General features: G+C 41.3%; 1 protein-coding gene across 7 annotated transcripts in view; it reads right to left on the bottom strand.

Annotated features, from left to right (window-relative positions):
* myo9aa (myosin IXAa) overlaps positions 1-23,432 on the bottom strand; it is a 110,508-nt gene that overhangs the window by 67,999 nt on the left and 19,077 nt on the right. For all 7 annotated transcript variants that reach the window (XM_042429443.1, XM_042429887.1, XM_042429525.1 and 4 more), the window contains exon 2: positions 16,942-17,913. In XM_042429443.1, the coding sequence (XP_042285377.1) occupies positions 16,942-17,826 (885 nt within the window). In that variant the 5' untranslated portion in view covers positions 17,827-17,913. The remainder of the gene's footprint in view (positions 1-16,941; positions 17,914-23,432) is intronic.

Genomic DNA, 23,432 nt, shown 5'->3' with positions numbered 1-23,432 from the left:
CCTGTATAGGATGTGTTTGACAAGCGCTAAGTAAATGTGCTCAGCTATTAGGAAAACAGGCCTATCTTTTAGAGCAAACACTAATCCCACTCACTCTAGGAGCTTGTGTCAATATGCAATTTCTCAGTGCCAGGAAGTAGCCTGGATAACCTGCTGCAGTTTCGGATATATTCGCTCCCTCCTCTTACTGTCAAGTTTTTTACTGCATGTAAAAAAGGGGATGATCGTATGCTAATGTTAGCGCATGTTAATTTCAATGGGAACCAATTCTGTGACAGGAAAACACATGATCCAGTTCTTTAAACTAATCATCTTTTCTAAGCTTTATTATCTCTGCACGGAGACAGTTATGCACAGCTTTGTTCCACATGTCAACCAATTATGTGTGTGACCAAACAAAGGAAGTTAAATGCACAACTGATCTGATATACAATCTAGCGTCAACATTTGACTGCAGCGGAGGATGGGCTGAACGAGATAAATCGCGACGATTGTGGGTTACAAAGCGGAGGCATCTCCATATAAAAACTCCTACGCTTTGTGTTGTACGCGCATAGTTCTCTGTTCTGTGTGTGGCGTTGTCTCTTGGCGAGTGTGGAGGTGTGCCTTGAGGGATCATAGGGTGGATTTATGAAGTAGTGACAGATTTCTAGGCTAGTAGAGAAAGCTTAATCCAACTCTTTGCATTCTGACTGTGTGCATGTGAGTGCTGTTATAGCAGCTCAGTACGGTGCAAAAAGAGGATTGTCTATGTGGAAATTTAGAAATAGAAGATATATTTAATAATTTCCTATGTGCAAGATTGCTGCTTTAGCTGTACCAACTCCATGCAAACAGAAAAAAAATGAGTAAAGCTTCTCTCAACACAGAAAAAAAACTAAAAAAAAAAGGTGCTCACTGTAAAGCAGGAGAAGTAAAAACAGTCCAGACATCAGCAGAAAGAGAGGAAATGCGGGAGGCGCAGAAAGAAGCTTCCCAAATCTGGCCGCCATACAGTGAAATGGAATGTAATAGTGAGGGGGAGTGAGGGGTGGGGGCGCAATGTCCTGGAAAACATGGAGTCACGTCCCAGTTTACTGTGGGAGACACAGGAAAAGTCAGAAAGGAACTAGAGATGTACTGTGAGCAGCTATAACTGATATACAGCATCTGTAAAATAGTTATAAATTTGCACGTTCAGGTTAGGAAATTATAGTTTAAAAGACATTCCTGAAACGAGTGAATGATCCTAATGTAGAGCTGAAACAATAAGTCAGTTAAGACAGAGACAGATATTCAAAATTCAAAGCTCTTCACATGAGCTTCGTCAGAAAATTGGTTACAGGCATCACACTACAGGACAGAGAGGATTACTCATCCGCAGAAATAAACTCTTCAAGTATTTATAAGCTCAACAGGCTCCTTACACTAACAGTGCAAAGCTATTGCTAATTGTTATTACAGATCAGTCACTGCCCGTCTGGGCCTCAGCTTTCCCAGTTTCTCAAATTAACACAGCGAGCCAACTGCACACAAGATGAGTGGATGATTACAGCGCAAAGTGAAAAATGAGCAGGATCGGTTGCATGTTGGGATAGTAGAACGGGTTCAGCTGAGGTTTTAAGTGGAATTAGAAACAAAAGTGATACTTAAAAACAGGTTTGTGATATTTAAAAGCAATATATCAGAAATATATGATCATGCTGTTCGTGTAAAAAAGGGATCTGGAGTGTGTTTTTCACAGCTGGAAGGTAACAACATGTTATCAAGTTAAAACTCATGAGCACACTTGAACAATGAAAGAATGAGGTCTTATAGCATACCTTCTTATCTTCTATGTTATCTTACATATAAATAATATATCTACTGGCTTTAAAAATGGTTTCTTAGAGGTTGACAGCTACCATCTGAGTTTCTAAATATCAGCCTTAACTCTGAGAGCCTGACTTGAGACCGAACATCTATATCAGCCCGGCGTGATGTCGAGTATCACCACGACTAGAAACTTTCTATCAATAAATCCCAGCTGTGTACCCGACACTGTCAGCACTGTTTGAGTTTAAGCCGCTCATGTACTTGGTAACAGAGATCATTAATTCATTTATCTGTTCATTTAGGAACACCAGAGGAGAAAAAAAAACAACCCGTGAGGCTCAAGAAGGCATTTGCCTCACCAGGAATGTTTTGTCATATCTCCAAAATGAAAGTTCTTCATATAAAACAGCTTTGTTTTAAGCTTTGTGATGACACATTGTTGAGGTAATCCAATTAGTTTATAAAGGGTTTTATTAGCTTGAGAATGGACTTATTTTTAACCCATGAAGGGAGCTTCCTAATCTTTCAATTTATTTGAAAAAATATACAAGAATGACCAAATGTAGAGATACAGTACATGGCTATGATTGGACGGCAATGGTTTGTAATTTGTCTCGGGGACATTTGTATTGGCCCAAATATAAGACAATATAGTATTCTGGAAATTACATTTTTAAAAATGGGAGACATATTATATTTGAGGTCAGTCACCCTTATAATAATAATAGCTCAGGTTAACTTGCAAAAGTTTCAGAAGGCAGGTGAAATTCATGATGAGTGAAAACGAGTCGAAAGAGTCTTCCGGCATCTCTACTGAAGAAACGAGGGTTTGAATCGTCTATCAAGCAGTTAAGAATTACTGCTGTCACAGATGATGAGGAGCTCAAAAAGACCAAACAGCCTGAAAAATGCTAACTGCTGGAGAAAAAATCATTTGAATTGCTTCCAAGAGCCTGACAGGAGCGGTGTGAATACGTGAGTGACAAATATAGCTGCTGGAAAAGGTTGGGGTTGTCTTATAATGAGGGTTACAGTAGTATCGCCAATCATTTACCCAATTAACACCTTTAAGGAAGTAGATCCACATTGCCACTAATCATACTGACTGTTATGTCTGTAATAGCAAATCATGTTGGCAATAAACAGCATACAAAGGTCTCTCTTGTTATGACATATACTGTTCATTCAGTGAGATATATAAGCTTCTAACTTCAGCTGACAGATAAATCTCCAGTACTCTCCAGCATGTGTTCTGTGACCTCCCTGTCATTAGCCAACACCCAGGTCATATTAGTAAAGCTCTGTCCACACAGCTAGCCATGTCGAAGCAAAGTCGGAACAGGTGGTCTTATCACCAACACACCCATATGTAGGCCACATGTCAAGCATTAGCTGGCGAGACGAGCACCGAGCTAACAGTGAGTTTGAGCTGAGCTACGTTAGCCGAGGAGAGACAATGCAGCCAGGTGAGGGGAGTGACTTAGCACAATCACTACGCTAAAGCCATGCCACATGGTCGAGGCAGAAAGGAGGTCAATCCAATTAGTTAGATCTGAGACACACAAACACTGGGACTCTGTCCAATCCCGTGCCAATCCAAGAATATCCGTCCCCTTCAGGTAGTCTGTCTTACATTACACACACACAGATATGTTAAACTGGAAAAGTCAAACACGTAACTTTCAGCCGGTCTTCCAACCACACAAATAAGACGGATATGGAGATGCTATGTTAAAGATTGGCTGGAATTAAGTGGTTTATTACCTAATCCAAAAAGCTGGGCTGCCCCGTGGTTTGACCTCAGCACACTTCAATGTAGTGCTAAACAAGCTAATGCCCTCATCAGAGTTGTATTCTTAAAAAGGTACTCTGTGGAGTCTTCTTGTAAACAAACATAATTATGTTTAGACAGTGTGTGATCTTGAGATATAATGTGTTCAATGCATTTCCAACTTTAAATATTTTGAAACATGCATGCTTTAGTTGGCTACACACTTTATTCTTCCCTATTTATTGCTGGTGTACTGCTACATTTCTTAGTGCATTACCACCACTTTCTATCAGTGTAATGAGGCATTGAGGGATGTTATACAGCTTGCAAGCCCTACACATTTGCATTATCACTTTCTGCGGTCAGGATCTTTGTCACATCACACATGTGCTTGTGCATGTATGCGTGCATCCTTGTGTGTTTACTAGTAGAGCACAAGATAAAAACAAAACAAGGGTCTGCTCATCTGAACATTAATCCATAGCTTCAACATTTTTAAAGAGAACATAACATCTGTATTTATATTCTGGGGCTCTACTCATTGCTTTTTTAAAAACTCCTTATTTAACTTACACTGACCCTTTCTGCAGCCCCTTAGTTTAGAAACAGGCTGTTTTAGCTGCTGTCTCTTTAAGGACCCCCTCTCAATGAACCTACTCTGGCCAGCTTCTGGAGGCTACGTAAACAAACAGTAGTAGTCAGATTTCACTTCTTTTTCCTGTTCTTTACTTGAAATATAAACTTCTCAGACATATACTGTACATCCGTACATGTTCGGGGACTAAAATCCGATCCAAAATATGCCAGTGGACAATACAAACAACCCGTGGAACAACCTTAGCAACAAAAGCTGAGGAACGGACGGCCGTTTATGGGCATATGTGCGAACAATCTGACATCAGTTCAATGGGGAGTACATGTGACACTGCAAACAAAGTGTTCAGAGCAGGTTGAAGGTCTTTTGACTTTCAGGGAGCATTTTTACACACCTCAAGTTTTGGAACTTCAACCATGTTTAACAAAGACATCCTACATCATAACAGTATATACAGTACCAGTCAGTACCAGTACCAGTTGATGAGATAACAAGAACATAGTAACCAGGGTAGTTCTGGTGGTTGAAGAGATTATCGCCAGGTTAAAGCCTTGTATCAGCCGGGTGATATTATGTTGACCTTCGTCCTATCTCCGTGTCCTGTGCTATTGATTTTAACAGTCAATTGTCCAATAAATGCAAAATCAACAAGGAAATAACCTTGAAAAACAGAAGCCTGATGAAGTGTTGTTGTGTATTAGAGGCATCACACAAAGAGAATTTTCCCAAAAAGGGTTGTGAAAAATAAATGAATGTAGACTGAGTGTACAATATGCTGATGTATATAGAGCATAATCAGTTATGGTCCTTTAATGATTTAAGTTCAATGTTTACTGAGCAGAAGCAGTGATGTCTGGAAGTCGGCGGCTGTTAAAAGCTTTATGATGGAAGGGAACCATATCGCCACACTTACTAAACACACCGCAACGCTTCTACAAAACCATTGTTCTGCATTGTAAATGAGTCATCCACATTACCGCAGGCAACTTTCACAGAGCACAACCATTTATTTATGGCAGTGACACTTATCTTCTCGCTGAGATGGGCCAGTGAAGACTAACCGCGACTGTAGTTATCGGCCAACAGAGGAAGAGAGGAATAGAGAGAGACAGAGAATAAGGAAGATGATAACGGCACTTGATGATTGCTTTTCATTTCCTACTGTGATAATGTATCAGGACCACATCTTATCTACGTTAAAATGCTCAAGTACATTTCTGGAGATGGTCACCTGCCATCCAGAGACAAGTTAAAAACTAACCGTCTTCAACTTCGACACCGACAAATCCGAGACAAATGTACCAGAAAATGTGCAGTGCAGCACGTGGCCTGATGGGATGATCTTTCCATGAGCGACTTGCTCCAGGGGTGACATCCCTCATGTTTTCTACTCCTCTCTTCCAGATGTGCAAGCGTTTCACACTAGGTTTATTACACCACATCTGGACGTATGGGAAGTATAGGATGACCGCAAACCACACACACACACACACACACACACCACATGAGACCCTCACAGCAGACAGGTCACCTGCAAGGATTTATGTAACTGGAGTGGAGGAGTGGAGGGGTGGAGGGGTGGAGGGGTAGAGGGGTGGAGGGGTGGAGTGGGTGCTTTCTGCGTTTATGTAACATACTTAATTGATACTCGAAATCATGAGGATGGAAAATCTGCAGGGGGAACAAAAAGGAGGGAAGGAGGTGGTTTCAGATGTTAACTGTTGGTGTCTCAGAGTCTGTTTTATTAATTACATTTCGGGTTTTAGGAGAAATAGATTTAAAATAGTGTAAAAAGGCATCAAAAGAAGTCTTTTTGGACTTTTCTGAGCTCTCTCTCTCTCTCTCTCTCTCTGTGTTGTTGTCATTCCCACAGGAGAACGGTGAAAGGGAGGAAGGGGACATAACTGAGCATCCACATTGGCGCTTTTAAAACAATTCCTGAACATCCGCTACTTAACAAAATCAGAGGAGAGTTTCTAAGGAGGGATGATGTGGGGGAAAGCAACATCTAGCCAGCTGCAGATGGACAAAGTCAAAACAACCGAAGGGAGGACAGAGAGCGCGTGTGTATATCAGCATGTGTGTGTTTGTCGTCTCAAAGAAACGAGAGACAGAAAACAGAGATTTGAATTTAACTTTTGTGTTTGTTCTTTCCAGGAATTTCTGTCCTGCAGCATAAAACATGACCAAAAATTACACCAGTGAGGCATTCAAGTACAAAGCATAAGCTGTAATTGCCGACAAAGACGTGCTCAAGAAGTAATTTACTTAAAAAGAGCAAGTATGCTGCGGATGGATTTGGCAGCAGTGACTTTAACATCACAAAGAATGAAGCCTTCTATGTCCAGCTCCTTTCTGTTTGACCCACTGCTGCAGGTGTAGTCAGGGCAGTAGGGCAGCTGGTCGAGTCTGACAGCAAGTGCTGACTGGTGTGTGTGTGTGTGTGTGTGTGTGTTGCTGACAGGGCACCTGCAAACTCTGGCATGCCCCAGCATAAATAAAGAGCCTGTGAGGGGACACAAACAGGCACATTGTCGGGCTGTTGCTGACTAGTTGACTGAAAAAGTGTAACGAGACACACAAGACACGGCAGCGGAGCAGAGGCAGCTACAGATGTTGTGTAAAGCTTCATTTCAGCTGTCATTAAAAATCTGCTGATAAAATCTATCTGCACAGATGTGCTGGGGTTGTCGAGACTTGGACATGTTTAGTTAGCCTCTCTTTAACCTCAACAAAATTTTGGAAAAGTCAGAAAATGTTGTGCACAAGTGAGTGAATATAACTACTATCACTGTTTTACCTGCAGAGTGAAATGCACAGAAATTCACGACATGAGGAGGAAAGTTTAATCGAATTCCTGATTATCCTGACTTTTGCTTCATTTGACTTGCTACACAACAAACTACACTAAACCCTTTCAGGCTGATGTGGTTCCAACAAATCTCTCTGTGACCTTCGACCCTCAAGCTGTTACAGCCTGAGTGAGAAGCTGTATCAACACTACCCTCTGCTTGGTAGGGTTTTTTTTTTTTTTTTTTTTTTTTTGTACAGATGGGTTGACAAAGCCGGAACAGTATGTACTCCCCTTTCCCAGCCAGTGGTACCAGTCTTCATGTATACGGTTTCAGAGAAAAATAAGAGCTTGGCACCGGGGCAGCAAGATAAACAAATAGTGAAAAGTAGCAGCTGGAACTGTTGGCATTCTTTATCTCATGGCTGAGCAAAATGCCATCAGTTGTAACAATCATGTCAGAGAGTCTGCAGCTGTTGATTGTGGGTTATCTGTGCTAAATAGGACTGATTGAAAGAAGCTGAACTGTGATTTTTCAGTCAACATTTCACTAATGCTCAAAACATTCAAATCTCATTTGTCTCTGCAATGCCCTTCCACTGATTCTTTTATTGAAGATACATACACCCATCAGCCATAACATTAAAACCACCTGCCTAATATTGTGTAAGTCCCCTCCTGCCACCAAAAACAGCTCTGACCCATTGATGCATGGACTCCAAAAGACCTCTGATGATGTCTTCTAGTATCTGGCACCGAGACGTTAGCAGTAGATCCTTTAAGTCCTGTAAGTTGCGAGGTGGGGCATCCATGGATCGGACTTGTTTTTCCAGCACATCCCACAGATGCTTGATCAGATTGAGATCTGGGGAATTTGGAAGGCCGAGGCAACACCTTGGTCTCCGACATGTGGTGTACTTGGTCTGCAGCAATGTTTAGGTAGGTGGTACATGTCAAAGTAACAGCTACATGAATGTCAGGACCCAAGTAACCAAATCTTTTGGAACCAACATACTGAATGTTTCACAGTTGCCATCATCTGTTTGATAGTAAAATTGATTTTGTGGCTATCGGTGGTGCTAGATTATGAAGATGATATGCAATTATATCAAATCAATTTCAAAAACAAAAAAAACCCATGTATTTATTTTGATTGTGTAATGTCTCTTCTGTGACAAAATAACCACAGTGCTGACAACGGTTACTATGGCTCTCACAACAATGATGACACTATAAAACCCTTCAACTTGCAAAAGCCAATGTCCAGTAATGTTTGTTCCACTGGCTACTTCCACAATGGAAGGTGAATAAAGGGCTGCATGATTCAATCATTTCCTGAGGAACTCTTTTTTTTTTTTTTTTTTGAGTGTGACTACTGACAATTATGAGAGAGCACAGGAAAAATATGATCATCTGGGTGAGGAGAGGAGCATAGAACATCAAGCGGTGCAGGGAATCTACCAATCTGTTGTTTTATCATCAAATATAACCAAATATATATCAAATATATCATAAAGCACAGGCAAAACGTGATCAAAACGTGATTTGTCTTGAAGGATGTTTTGGATATTTCAAGGTGTTGGAAAAACGTTCCACTATCAAATTTCAGTGTAGTTGTGCTGAAAATATTTATATGATGTGATATAAACAGGCCCTCCGGCGTGGCTGAGGACAGTAAAACTCTCAAGCAACAAACAGATTTATCTATATTCCGGCAAGATGTAAGTACAGATAGATCTAGATACTGCAAGCTTTGTGTGCGTGTGTTAAGTGTTTCTTATATTAAAGGCGTGACAGTAACTTTTTAACTTTTAACCAGCACTGAGATGAGAAGCCGCTGATAACAGGAATACACGCACTCAAAAGCCGCCTTGCATAACTGAACGCCTGCCTCTGACGGTAACCGCGTTGCGTGCATGTTTACAGGCAGGTGATTTGCAGATTCTGCATCCACAGCGATCAGTTCACTATGTGCTCTGGTGAAAGGGTGCACTTAATCAGTTTATCAAACAACCAAAACAGGCAGCGCTCATTTTCAGGTTGTGGTACACAACTAGTGGGGTCTGCTTTGGTTGTTTAATAAAGTGATGAAGTGCACCCCTTCACCAGAGCACATTGAGAACTGATCAAATTCTGTGTATCAAAGAACCCTTAAATCAGACTAAATCATGTATTGTCAGCTGACTTTTCTTGTAGATTAGTCATGGAAAATGAGAACCTTGCGATTTTCCTTTTGTATCAAGCAGTGAAAAAGTTGTAGCATAACGTGTTTGAGTTCATTTGCCTTACTTGACATTGTGCATCCTGCAATGTGACCATTGCACACACACACACACACACATCACAATGTCAATGCTGAAACGATATATCGTGCAGAATCGTGCGATTATGTAATCATCATACCACAGTGAGGGGCGTAGCTGCTCAAAAACTACTGAAACTCTGTTCTTCAACAATGCTGCTGATCTCAAGTTGCTACACAAACAATTATGAATAAAATGCTTGTTTAATTTGGTGTTTTTACTCCAAAACATTCATGTCCTTACTTCAGCTGCTCTTACACAGTACAGTGAACCCACTAAGGTATTTGAGACCTCCACCCTGCCTGTTACGTAGCTGGAGAATGCAGCCTATATGCAGAGTCCAGTGTGTAAGCATCAGCCAGTGCTGCAGCTTTTACTCTAGTTTCACCTCCATAAAAACACACAGCAGTGTAATTTTACACTCAGCTAAGGGACACTGCACATGAACGGTGCTCAATCATTCCCCTGGCTCTCTCATCTCTTCTTTTTTTCTGTACCCCGGCCTGATGAAAACAACACTTTCAGGGCACAGTAAATCTCACTTGACCCCGCCCAGTTGGGGGAGATCCTGTAATACACATTAATCCCACTCAGTATCCAAGGAGGGTTGAATCAAGGGCAACTGGACGTGGTTGTAGATACTTGAATAGAATACTATTGAAATGAATACTACTGAAGTATCTACGACTAAATCCAGTTGCCCTCGATTCAACCCTCTTTGGATAACCATGACCTGGATTACTGAGAATCTTCACAGACATCTTACTAAGCATTTTGAGATGAACAACCTCAGAATGGTGTGGGAGTATGAAAAGACAGCCAGGAAAATTGCAGTCTACAGAAACCACCTACGGTTTAACCTGAGATGCCGACAACAGACTCATATTCGAGTATCTACAACCAAATCCAGTTGCCCTTGATTCAACTCTCCTTGGATAACCATGACCCGGATGACTGAGAATCTTCACGGAAATCCTACTCAGTGCGTGCATTTCTCTGTGTGCGCATGTGTACTGAGGTGGCGGTGAAGGAGATGCTGAGAGGTGAAACTGCTGACCTGGTTTGACTCCTACTGGGAGTGTTTCTGTTGGCCTGGAACACACAGGAGCACAACAGGAGCTCCGGCGCTCACTGGCTCATCGAGGTCTGCAGGTCTCTCACATGCACAAATTATGAATACTTGTAGGGGGAAAAAAAATCTAACTCAACAACTAAGTTACCTTGAATGTTTCTTCAGATAAGTTGCACATAAAGAAAGAAGTTCACACCATCATCGCAACTGTTCAATCTTTTTCCCAAATTTTATTACTGGTTGTTTTCAACTGAGTTGCTTTACGACAGCCCTGTGATGTCTGACCTGTGCTCTCATGGTCTAACTCTGTTGTTGCTGATTCTGATGTTGTACTCGCAAGGGGACAACTCTCGCTTTAAAGCCGCATGACCACCACAGGGCATAAAAAGGATCAAAACAAACAGCCACAACATATCACTGGCTTCATTTATTCATCTCACTTTGCAGTTTAAATGTATTAATAGTTTTGTTTTATTAGCGTGAAGAAAAAAAAGGTCTTTGGGGAAATAGCAGAAATGCTCCTTTTTGTCTCAGCTGGCTGGAGGGGTGTGTCAAAGGCTTGTTTGATTGACATTAGCTGCCAGGCTACCGGTGTTACACTGCACAGACAAAGTAGACACGCTGCTGTAGCTGCAAGTCATGAACAGACAGTGTGTCCTTAACGGGGATTTTGAAAAGCAACGATCAAACCAGCATCTAGATAATCATCTTTCTGCACCAGGTAGTCACCAACTTTGTCTGTTTGCCATTTAGCGCTGGGCAGGTAGCATAAAGCAAGTTCATCGGAGCATTTTAGCTAGAAACAGCTGCCTGTGGGGCTTTCCGAGAACTGCTGAGATTACTCAACCATACAGCTGCAGAGTTCGGTATCAATTCCCTGTGATATCAGCACTATGAGTTACTTGTTTTACATTACACGATCCTCATCCAATCGGTAATCCTAAAAACTGATTAGCGCATGTGTCAGGAGGGCTTAACATTCCTAAAAGCAAATGTACAGCACATCTGTATGAACCTCACGATGAAAAAATGGCAGATGTGTGCGAGTACGCATGTCTGAGTGTGTGCATGTCTATGTCCTTGTACGTTCATATTTGTGTTCACATGAAGGTGGGTGTCAGTGTGTCCTTTGATGACATGACAGCCGTGTCTTGCAGCAAATTTCCCCTGCCAACACACACACACACACACACACACACACACACACACACACACACAGCATTAGCTTTGCTCCTGATCTAATGCCCTATGACATCTCCCTGGTCTTGGAAAGCTGATTCTGATGATGCACTGTCAGAGCGAGCAGCATGAAGTAACCCCATACTCTCCCTCTTGACCCGCGGGGGAGAACTGAAGACAGCTAAGCTCATATTAAGCTGTCACTTCACTCACATGTAAAAACAAATGACAGAGCTTCCTCTGAGCGATCATTGTTTTCATTAGTGTTAACAATAATGTCGAACCAGAACCGATTCCCTCCTTAAAATAGCATCATATCCCATTATTGGTATCATAAAATAACCAGAATCCAAAAATTCTCATTTATTTTATTCCATAAACACCTTCATATTAAATAAAGTTGCTCCTCACAATGTATCTTTCAGTATTTTCTGTACACCTTGCACTTTCATACCTACTTGCATGCCTTCAAGTGAGCTTTTAATCATTTTTAAATGTCATGTTGCCACCTGAAAGCCGAAAGACTCAACAGGCTGACATCTGGATTCAAAGCCTGAGCCCTCGTTAAACCCTGGATGATGACTAGCTACATAAAGAATCCATCTGAAAACACTGCAGAGACCGAAAGAGTACTAAACAGTATTGAGTAAGGGTATTGATAGATTTTAAATCTATCGATATTTAATCTGAAGGGTTCTTTTTGGTCACAAAGAGCTAAAAAGAAGGGAAAGGTAACTATTATGTAGTACTGGGCAAACTCAGTAGTCATCTCACAAAGACAAGATACACAGTTTTCTGCACTAACCTGTCATTACTGATAAACACTGTTAGATAAATGGAGATCAAGCAAAGAAGAAAACAGCAAATGGGCTTTAATAGTAAGGTTGCACAAACAGCTTTCCTTTATAGCTGTCTGTCATCTATTGCTATAAAGCGAAAAGTGCAAAAGATTAAAAACAAGAGCGGCATAATGTTCTGCAAGTCTTCTGCATCAGTATGCATCCTTTAATAGCAAGTTGTTTTAAAACATAGTCACGTAACCGTCAGTATCAGGGGAAAGCAGAGATCTAAAGTGTAAAAGGAGGAAAGTTCTTGAGTAACAGCATTCGTGAGAATAAGTCAAAACTTCCTACGTATCATGTAACAGTGGCATGGAACAAGAGAAGATAAAGACCACACAAACAATTTCAGAAGGTAAATTCCAGTGGATACGTATGTAGTCACAGGAATTTAAGGCTTAATGTCAATTTCAGTCATATCTGGCACAAGCAGGTAAACAACGTCAGGAATGAAAGACAAGCAGATAAGCACTAAACCAACATCTGGGGAAGTATTTGTTGTATTTCACGTATGCTTGCAGTCATCTTCATCCTGCAGGGGTCAACTGAAGTCCAAAAGTGTTGAAGGTCAGGCTGATTACAATCAGTCTATTTATAGAAGATCAATTCTGTGGAAAAAGAATCCCCATGAAACCCTCGACCAAAAGGGAAGTCTGTAGGTAAAATGCAGATCTAAGTGTGTTTTTCTAACCCCACATAACAGGCTCTTACGGTCTATGTTTTCATCTCCTTCAAGCTGAGTTTTATTAATTGAAGCACTTGAGCGACAGGGCTTGTCAGGATCTTAACACGTACATGCAGCTGTTGGCTGGTTTCCAAAAAGACCAAAACCTCTTGTAAGTGATATCCTCTATCAAGAGGTTAAAAAAAAACAACTGTCTCTCCTCATGCTTTAGGCCTCGGGGGCAAGTTTTCCCTGCGCACGACAGTCAGTAGAAAACCTCAGGCTAGTTTGCTATAGTATTTTTCACTTGAGGGGAACGGCTCAACACTTTCTTAGTGTTTGATATCAGATGATTCTGGATGATGAACTGGCCTGGACATCCACCTGGAAGTGGGAGGAAAATCTTAGTCACAATCTGTGTCAGACTGCAAAATATCAATTTGAGGTTGTCGGACTGTGTGGTTGGATGTGTGGTGAATTGTAGCGCGATGATGCGAATAGAAAAAAAAGTATATTACTGGAGTTAATCTTCTCTCACATTAAGTTGAGAGAAGATTAACTCCAGTAGAGGTCAATACTCCTTCCTGTCACTGAGGTTCTGAACGTCAAGTCAATGACAAAATGTTGGGATGAAATACTCCTTAAAGACAATGCTGGCAGGACATGAATAGAGACACTTCATTAGTTTGCATCATCCTTCTGTGCTGCTCATATGTTTTTAAAATGCAACAAAGTCACACGAACTTCTTTTTCGTTTCATCTCTCTCCATGGACATATTAAGAAGAACAAGTGTGTTTTACCCCTAAACTCTATTGAAAAACTGTACGTCATTTCATGTCATATTCTGATTGGTGTATTTGTAGAAGTGGGTCGTAGCAGCAGTCACATTGTGTGAATTTAGTCTTAAATTTCTGAAACTGTCAGAATTTTGTTCCAGGTTGACTTCGGTCGCCAAAGTCAATTGTCAACTTTGGTCTCAGACAGCCCAAAAATCGCACATTTAAAGGGGTCTTTAACCACTTGAGATGCCACTGAGCGAGGCGCTAAACCCTGAATGTTAAAGCAGAAAGGCTCAGGGACCAACAGTGAAATACAGCATTTGTGCTGGATAGTATCCAGGCGTAAACACTGGTGGAAAGTGAGTCACATATTATTCAAGTTTCATACGCCTACTGAAGAAGGGCGAAAGCTTTGGGAAAAGCTGAATAAATAAACCTTGAGTTTAGAGTTTTTAAACATTGTACAAGTTTCACATATTATTCATACAATTTTATTTTTTTCCTCATCATGTCATATCCTAAATGCAATGTCACAAACTGATATATTAGCCGATCTAATCCTCCAGGAAGTTTTCTCCAAAATTTTATTAGAATAAGCCTTTATTTGGCTTTTCACACTTTACTTTCTATGGTTATTTTACAATACTCAAAACTCATCAGAATCCCTAAATTCTGATTAGGCAACAAGTCCAATTAGTTATGGGCCCACTCACATACTGTATCTCCCATCTCGATGATTTTAATGTCCTAAACCAGCTTCCTAGACCTTTAAAATAAGATCTAATAGAAATACCTGATACATGAAATAAGACACCACCCAATGCAATCAAATGAGATTCGGCAAAGAAGCCTGTCAAGCTTCAACCCAAGCAATATCCACATAAGTATTCAACGATGCACATCGCACTGAAGGAAAAAGTTATTAACGTTGTAGCATCTCGTCAGATGATCTTTTGCTGGTAGCTTCTGTCATTTCATTAAGCCAGCTAAGGCTTAACTCTTGAAACCAATGGCTCATGTCAGGGGTCAAGTTTAAATTCAATACTCTTTACATTAAAGGTGACAGAACATTAACTCTAGTAGAGGTCAATACTCCTTCCTGTCAGTGAGGCACTGAATGTCAAGTCAATGACGAAATGTTGGGATGAAATATTCCTAAAAGTACAATGCTGGCAGGACATGAATAACCATTAGCATATTCTACATAAAAAAAACTTCTACAGCAAATATCTTTCCTCCTGTTCTGCTTGTCTACTTTAATAAATGAAGAGCTACAGGGAAATGAAGATGAAGTATTGCTGTGAGTTAATGTTGGCTGCCGTTCCTCCCTTCCTCTTGTCTCTGCAGTAGCACCGCCGCTCCAGTCTTGGCATCAATCACCAATGGGCAGATACGCAATCTTACTGTGCAAACAATTAAAGGCTGCTCCTCTGCACTCAAAACTACTCCGTCGTGTTGCTGTGTCGAGGATTAACCCAATATGCTTACACATTAACCCCGGAGACACACCGATGAATGGCATTCCTGAGAACTGTTTGCTAAACCGAAGGCAATAAAACACAAGAGTGGAACTACTTGTTGCTAAGATTGTTGTCTTGCTAGTTACCTTTGAACTTGGCTTGCAAAACTGCTATTTTAAACTTGACACCGATGCTAAAAACACTGGCAGCAATTCGATTTCATTGCTTAGAGAGGAAATGAAATAAATGAGTCAGTGTTTAGATTTCAATAATCTAAAATCAGCTCCGGTAGAGTAGCCATAAACTCAAAGACTTTTCAGACCTTTTTTTGCTGGTAAATAATGAAAATGTATCTGGTTATGTGGTTTTCATCCCTGGCTGTCAGAGGAATGCCCCTCTGACTTCACCTAGATGAAGAAATACCTGAGAATATGTATGCATTTCTCTGAGCGTTGCCAGGTTCTTTGTAACCGAAGCAAGTGTAAACAGCTGGTGGTTAGGTGACGTGACAGCGAGTGATACAACCCCTTATAAAATACAACAACTCTCTTGCCAATATGCAGCCAGTATTTGCCTTCCTGACTGGCAGTATTGTCCATACAGTTGAAGGGTGTTACACAACCTTCAAGAATCCTGTTGATGTGGAAGACAAATGAGAAAACAATGTGCGGTTGTGAACTTGTCAAAGACTCTGACTGGTGTTCATTAAGTGACAAGTCCCTGAAGAAGAAAAAGAATATGAGTGGAATGTCTTGAGAGATATGAAAACAACCCCGTTTCCTTCGCAACCTGTGGCTGGGCCTCTACAACGTCTACCTTGAAAGAGTCTTTCCACTGTGCAGAAAAAAAAAAAAAAATGGTTGTAATCACAAAAACAAGAATCTACAACTGTAACCGCTGACAGGCCACTGGTTGCCTGCAGAGAGAGAGAGAGAGAGAGAGAGAGAGAGAGAGCTCCTCTGTGCACTACATAATCCCCACGCAGCTGTACCCAAACTGCAATAAACCTCTGTATGGGGCAGACACAACTCAGGGCCAACCATAGAGACGGTTGTGGATAAGCAGTGTTGTGTAACTAATTTTACAAGCCACACAGAACCTCACATTCACAGCAAGTCTAGTTGAATATGGTAGCTGGAATCCATTTAAACAGAGCAAAGTGTTGAAACTATGAAAAAAATCCACTCTGAACACACCAGCCTAAACTGAATATATACAGATGTTATAGATCCCTTCTTATATCGCCAAATTAACTAAAAAAACAATGTGAATCAGGCAGTGTTATTAGAAAGGAGGTAAATCCAAGTAATTTGAGACAAGTCTCATGTCAAGACTGAGGGAATCTTTCAATGTCAGCCAACTCGGAGCTAAAACTGATGCCTCAACAGACAGGATCTGGACTGATGAGGTCTGGGGCACAAGGTTATTATTAGAGCTTTTTAATAAAGGTGCAGCAACTAATGTTTCAACTGATTTAAAGCATGTTTTCTGGTGAAATTCAAGTCAAACCTCTTCATAAGCGAAGTGCAAATGTTTCAAGTGGAGTCTCAAGTAAGTCAGGTGTCACAGCAGTTAAATCTAAGTCAAGTCTCCGGTGTACAGCTCTAAAATCAGCAGAGCTCATTCATTAAAGCTCTGAAATTCAGTGTGTGTAGTTTACCTGAAACCTAGAACGTTAGCATTTTTTGCTTACCTCTAGTACAGGCCCTGCCCCCAAGATTATCTGCTCCACTCCACTGGCGAAACCTTTCTGGCTGAGAGCGGTCAGATGATGAATGAGAAAGTTTGTGCTTTGCGTTTTCCCAGAGCCACTCTCCCCGGATATAACAATGCATTGATTACTTTGTCTCTGCAGCATGGCGTGGTAAGCAACATCCGCCACTGCGTAAATATGTGGCTCCAAGTCTCCCAGTGTATGATTATCATACATCTTCACATACTTGGGATTGTATATGGGCAGGAACTTGAAGGGGTTAATGACGATGAGGATGCTTCCGACATAGGTGTAGATCTTTTCGTGGCGGAAGCGTGAGCGCAGGTTGTCCAGCAGCGAGCGCTCATTGAGCTCTGGTAGGTGGCACAGATCTGCGTGGTCGCCCTGAGATTCAGGCTGCGGAAGCAGTCCGCGCTCCACCATGCGCCTGCGCTCCTCTGTGACCTGTAGCCACATCTGGAGGCTGCCACCATAGTGAATGGAACCATCCAGGTTCTTCAGTCGCAGGAGGAAGCGGTAATCCTCGCCGCCGGACAGGGGGCGGTGCTCCAGTGCCACGCGGGGCCAGAGCATCATCCTCTGCACGGGGCAGTCGCTGGGGTTCAGGATCCATTCTTCTCCACCGAACTCCTTCACCTCAGCCAGAACGTAACACTTGGTGCGGTCCAGCTGCAGGCGGTCGATGACGCGTTCGATGGCCTCAGCGGCTGTGGTGGTCTTGCGAGCGCTGATCGGGCAGTAGATGGTGCCCTCAGCCAGGGCGCCTGGGTAGATGCGGACAGTGAACTCTGAGTTCTCAAAGCGCTGCCGCCGACCGAGGGTGCCCATGCCACCGACGCCACCAACGCCATCACGAGCACTCATGGCGGAGCAGGAGTTCCCATTAGCAGCGGCCTGGCACTGGCACGTCCTTCACTGGGCTGGTGGGGCAACCGATTCAAGACATTACAACTGTAAAAGAGGACAAAAAGAAGGATCAATACCCTGCAGACTTTTCACCTGTATAATATTAAAAATAACACTTTCTTTAAGCTGCACAATAAACCAAAAATCAAAGCAGGATTTACGCTGCATATCTATGAACTGAAACAGGAAAGAAACCAAACGTCTGCCCACCATTCAATTAATCTAAGACTAGAGATTTCAACACAGCTCTCTGCAATCTGCCAGATTACGAAATTTGTCAGATTATGACACAAAGATCTCATGGGCTATTATGTAATCTACTAAAGGACCAAATTATTTTGCTGGAGCTCAACATGCATACTCATAAAGGATAAAGGATAAGTCATCAGGATCTACAGGATTACCATTAACACACATACACACTCCAGAGCACACACATAAGCTCCCCCAAACGCCAAGACCAGCAGCTGCCATCCTCTTTACTGAATACACAATCACGCCATTCACAAGTTCCCTCTTTAATACACAGCGGAGAGACATCATGGGGTGAGTGCAGGACACAGAGACAGAAAGAGACAGAGAGAAGAGTTTAATGACTGAGCTTGTGTCCAAAACTCTGATGCTGCTGCTCTGTGATTTATTCGCTACACCGAACACACACTGGTGAAACTACGATTAATTTGACATGCGGGTGAATAAATGAAGTGATTATTTGTGCCACGTTTGACGTCTTGAATGCTGCTGATGATGCAAAAATATAAAAAAGGCTTATTTTGGTGATTTAAATTCATAGATTAAGATTCAACAGATCATTAACAGCTGACCTCAGAGAGAATTAAAGTCAGTAGTTTTTACAAAGGTTATATCTTAAAAGCAAATCTCATTATTCAATCCATTTCATACTTTCTCAAACCATTAACAGGCCATACATTCATACGTTTCCCCTTTCTCTTCCCTCTGTCTCTCTCTCAGACTTCCTTTGATTTGTTTTGGGGTTTTATTGGAATACATATAGATTTTCAATTAACTTAAAACCTGATACATGGCAAGAACATTTATAAGGAAAACAGAAACTGTAAATGTGAAACTGCATCAAAAGTGTACTACATTTTATGGAAGGTTGAAGTCTCGGATAGCGTTACACTCTTATGCATTACATCATTCCAGGAGTCATTTCGTGACGTGCTGTAATTTCTCTTTATGTTGTTTATGTTGTACCCGCTTTCCCTCAACCGGTCTCGATGACTTCTACTTCAGATCCCTCCTGTTCTCTAACTTTTTAAAGAACGACTTCCCACAAGACCAGAGAACGGGCTACAACTTGTTGCTATCAGCTGTGGCATCTTCAAGCAGGTAGAGAGAGAGGAATAGACCGTTTAAGTTGCAACTATTAATCAAATGTGTTGTGTTGCATTTCATTCTGGGGCCCGTTTCACCGAATCTGCGACATGCAAGCTGCGATTTGCAACACGAGATAATATCTTAAACCGTTTATTCTGACATATGTAACGAATCCAAAGGAACACCATACTTGAGGAGTGACAATCATTTGTGAAAGGGGATGCTGGCACTCTTTGAAATCTGCATGTCAGCAAATCGCTTCTGTGAAATGGGCCCCTGGTCTATTAAGGGCTACTATTAGTGCAGGAATTTGTATCTTAGTCTATTCTATGATGGATGATTTTCCCCCATGTGAATGCTGAGCATCTGTACCAAACAGTGAGTATCAATGATGCAATTAATATGCCGAATTAATTGTTCTGTCTGAAAAATATCAGAAAATGTTCCCAAAGTCCAAAGTGACTTCAGTCTTCAGTCCACAACCCAAAGATATTCAGTTTACTATCATAGAAGATTAAATAAACCATAAAATATTCACATCCGAGAAGCTTTTGGAAACAATCCATTGGTTTTTTTTTTACAGATATCTACATAATTTAAACTTCTCTTATTATCAGAATACATAAAGTAGAAAATGGATCATACTCTACATCCACTTTAAAACTGCATGACCACAGCAGAAACAGAATGAAAACAGGAAATGGAACAGGGACACATATAGCTGGTGCGCAGTGTAGAGAGAACACAGGACTCCAGCTGGGGACTGATAAAATGCTGCACCCCTGTCTGGTCATTTCCTGTCACCCCATAACCAACCCTTTCATGCCATGTGTCACCTCAGCAACTTTGATATGTGCCATACAAACACACGCACCCGGGACCCCCCCCCGCCCCCCCCTTTTCCAAATACAGACACACACACACACACACACACACACACCCATACAAAAGACAGCCAAACACACACACATCACCTGCTCTGACCTCGCACACATATAGCAGTCAATCTATCTACATATGGCTGAATCCATACAAACACGGCCTGTGGCAGGTATTAACTGACTGTGATGTATGCGTTTCCCTGCCTGTGTGTGTGTGTGTGTGTTGTGGTGTGAGCGCTCATCGAGGGCCCGGCGCCTGGAACAGATGGTCAGCTCACTGCTTAAAGGATGGGGGGGGGGGGGGGTGGAGGGGGGGATTTAGGGTTGTGGCAGTGCCGGACAGCACATGGCCATGCTGGCTGCCTCTCTGTTTACCATCACATGAGGACAATCAACTAATGGACATCTCTATGAAATCACCCAGTGCTCTTACTAATCACATCTCCCAATAACAACTATCTCCGCTGACATCTTTCTGAAAGATTTACAAACTAACCACAGCCAAGAATGGATCGAGGTGACATAAAGGGAGATCCTGGTTCAGACTGGGGGGGATAGGGTGATGAAATAGAAAGGTAGATTGGTTGGGACAAGGGAGTGAATTTTAAGCCATTACCTTAATCGATCATCAGCCACAATAATGATCATAAATCTATTTTCACAAATCATTTATCACAATTAAAGCGTTTAACGGTTATCATGTATTTGAATCGAGAATAAACACAAGTAATTTATTTGAGCAACAAATCACAAAGTACAAAATAACACAGAGCTATTATTCAACAAATTGCCACAAAGAATTTAAAAGATTTTAAAAGATTGCAGATTATGCGAGAATTACAGTCGTTTCTGGAGGACTGAACTCTGATGAGACTAAACATGCAGGGAACTTAAAGTCTATGTATCCTTGTATCAACAAGTGCTGTAGCCTACAAATACAGATCATCAGGTATAAAGATAAAACGTGCTGCTCTCGATGGACATCACTCATGCAGAGGATATTGTTACAAGGACGAAATGGTAAAAGAAAGAGTTGTTGACATTCACTTAATTTTAATCAGGAAAAAAATACCACAAATGCAAATGCTTTTTATTTTTATTTTATTCTAATGAGACTTGGGTTACTTTTGGAGACACCCTCGTAGGGAGCCACAGCTGCCTGCTGCGGCCCAAAGCGACACTATGAGTGTGAACCAAAAGAGTAAAGTTGCAGTCAAACAAATTTTTAACAGTGATAAATTACTGATCAACAATCAAGTCATTAACATCCGTATTTGGACACTCTTAGAGCCTGCTACTACTGTGTGCAAGAATAAACATTATTTTAGATAACATACTGTATATGCTATTAATTATTTAGGCCTATATGTTCTGTAACAGCACAACACTGGGCACTGGAATAGAAATAATAACTGACTGTGAAAGGTCAAAAATGATACAAAAAATGTTTAAAAAGAGAGAAAAATCACAATTGTTGCACTTTTTTTTTTAGATAAATAAAATGTTCTGCCCAAAAAAAAAAGTAACAGCCACTCTGCTGCTGGAAGTATCCTTAGAGTGAGAAGCAACAGAGTGAGCAAAGAAGAAGAAAGCATGTTTGAAGCATGATGTCATACCACCTAAAGTGTGTGCGCGTGTGTCTGTGTGTGTGTACGTTTTATAAAAAAAAAAAAAAGGTTTGATGGAGATGAGCCTGAGGTTCGTGCCTTGGAGGGAGTGACAAGGCAGACGGAGCTCAGCTGGAGGAAACCTGCGGTGGCCTCTTCTCGTTTCTGTTCTCCCCAAAACGACTGAACCAGAAGCGGATCTGGTTACATCACCTGAATGGTCAGAGATTACAGTAGGAATCGCAGTCAAGTAATCTGACCTGAAATCTGTTTGAGGCGACTTTTCACAAGACATAACACATCCCCCCCATACCGCATCACCAACCTCCGCTGAGATACCAGCGACCAGTAAAGCCAAAATTCATACAAACCAAATTCAGGATATGGAAAACACACAAGATGTGTGTTCTTGCTTTGAGCTTTTCTAAAAGGTAAACTCAGGTCAGATGCTATCAGAGTTCACCAAAGTGAAGAGTAATGTTGGAATGTATCTGTACTTTGATCTGTGGCTTTACACGACCTGTGATGAAAATGCATTTAACAGGATATCAGATTTTCAGACTGTAGCAAATCTCTTTTAACATCTTGGTGGCCATCTGTTTTTTTTAACAAACAACTTGTTTTTTGTTTTGTTTTTGTACATCTGAAGATGTAGATAGAATTTATGAACTTAAGATGCTCACGAGTTTACATATTTTACTTTAACAGATATCGAATCATTCGAAGAAACATCCGCACTATTTGCATTCTTTCTGTAACCAGTTTTGGAGGTTCCCCCTCTGACAGGACTCACAACCATGTGAGCCAGATGCTTCAATGGCTGCCATTGTTGGGAGAGGAGTGAAGGATCAAGTTTGGTCAGCTTTCTGCAATGTGGAGTAATCTTTCTGAAAGGCTGTGTGTGTGTGTGTGTGCGTGTGCGTGTGTGTCACTGTCATCAAGGCTAAACTTGTGTATTCAGAGCTCATAATGTTGTGGTGGCTCTTTATTATACCTACAGCCACTGGGAATTTGTATGCATAACACTAAGGTGTGTGAGTTGGCACTGAACTGTGAACTCTCACATCTAGTCTACACGTTTTTCAGGATTCATTTGTGAATGTGACAGCTCTATAGTACCAAATTCAGCTGCTATGTTCACACTGTTACTTTATCGCTGTTGTACATTCGGTTCCTCCTAGATTTAGAAGCGATTTTGCAGTCAGGTGTTGCTAAAAAACTTTAGCTCGGATCTATGAACGCGCTGGAGGCACTGGAGTAAAGGCTGAACAGTCACTCCTTAAACACGACTGGCATGACCCACTGACAACCACGCCACCCTTTTCAGTTAAGAGTTTAAGTCAAAGTCCGAGATGTTTTATGACGTTTTTTTATTGTCGGAAAACAAAAACATTCAACCAACAGAGCAGAGATACTGACAATGTTTTTAAGTTACCACATAAACCTTTAATTAGGAAGCTTAGGGCCAACATAGCTGTGTCATCTTGTATTTACCCATTTTATTACCATTTTAAGGCATATTTGGCCATATTGATTGTAATAGCTTATAATGATTATGATCTTTGCACCCCTTGGTTTATTTGTCAGCAACAGCTCAAAAAAGTAGAAAAGATTTTTATCTAATTTAAGAGACAGTTTGTGTTTTGGTCAAAGATGAATTGATATGATGTTTTTGGTGATTTGTTTTAATTTACACCATTAGATGATAGAGCAATGAAAATAATGTATTATGACC

This window comes from Thunnus maccoyii, chromosome 1, assembly GCF_910596095.1.
Source record: "Thunnus maccoyii chromosome 1, fThuMac1.1, whole genome shotgun sequence".
Taxonomy (NCBI): domain Eukaryota; kingdom Metazoa; phylum Chordata; class Actinopteri; order Scombriformes; family Scombridae; genus Thunnus; species Thunnus maccoyii.
The sequence above is the reverse complement of the archived record's forward strand: the minus strand, read 5'-3'. Positions and strand labels throughout refer to the sequence as shown.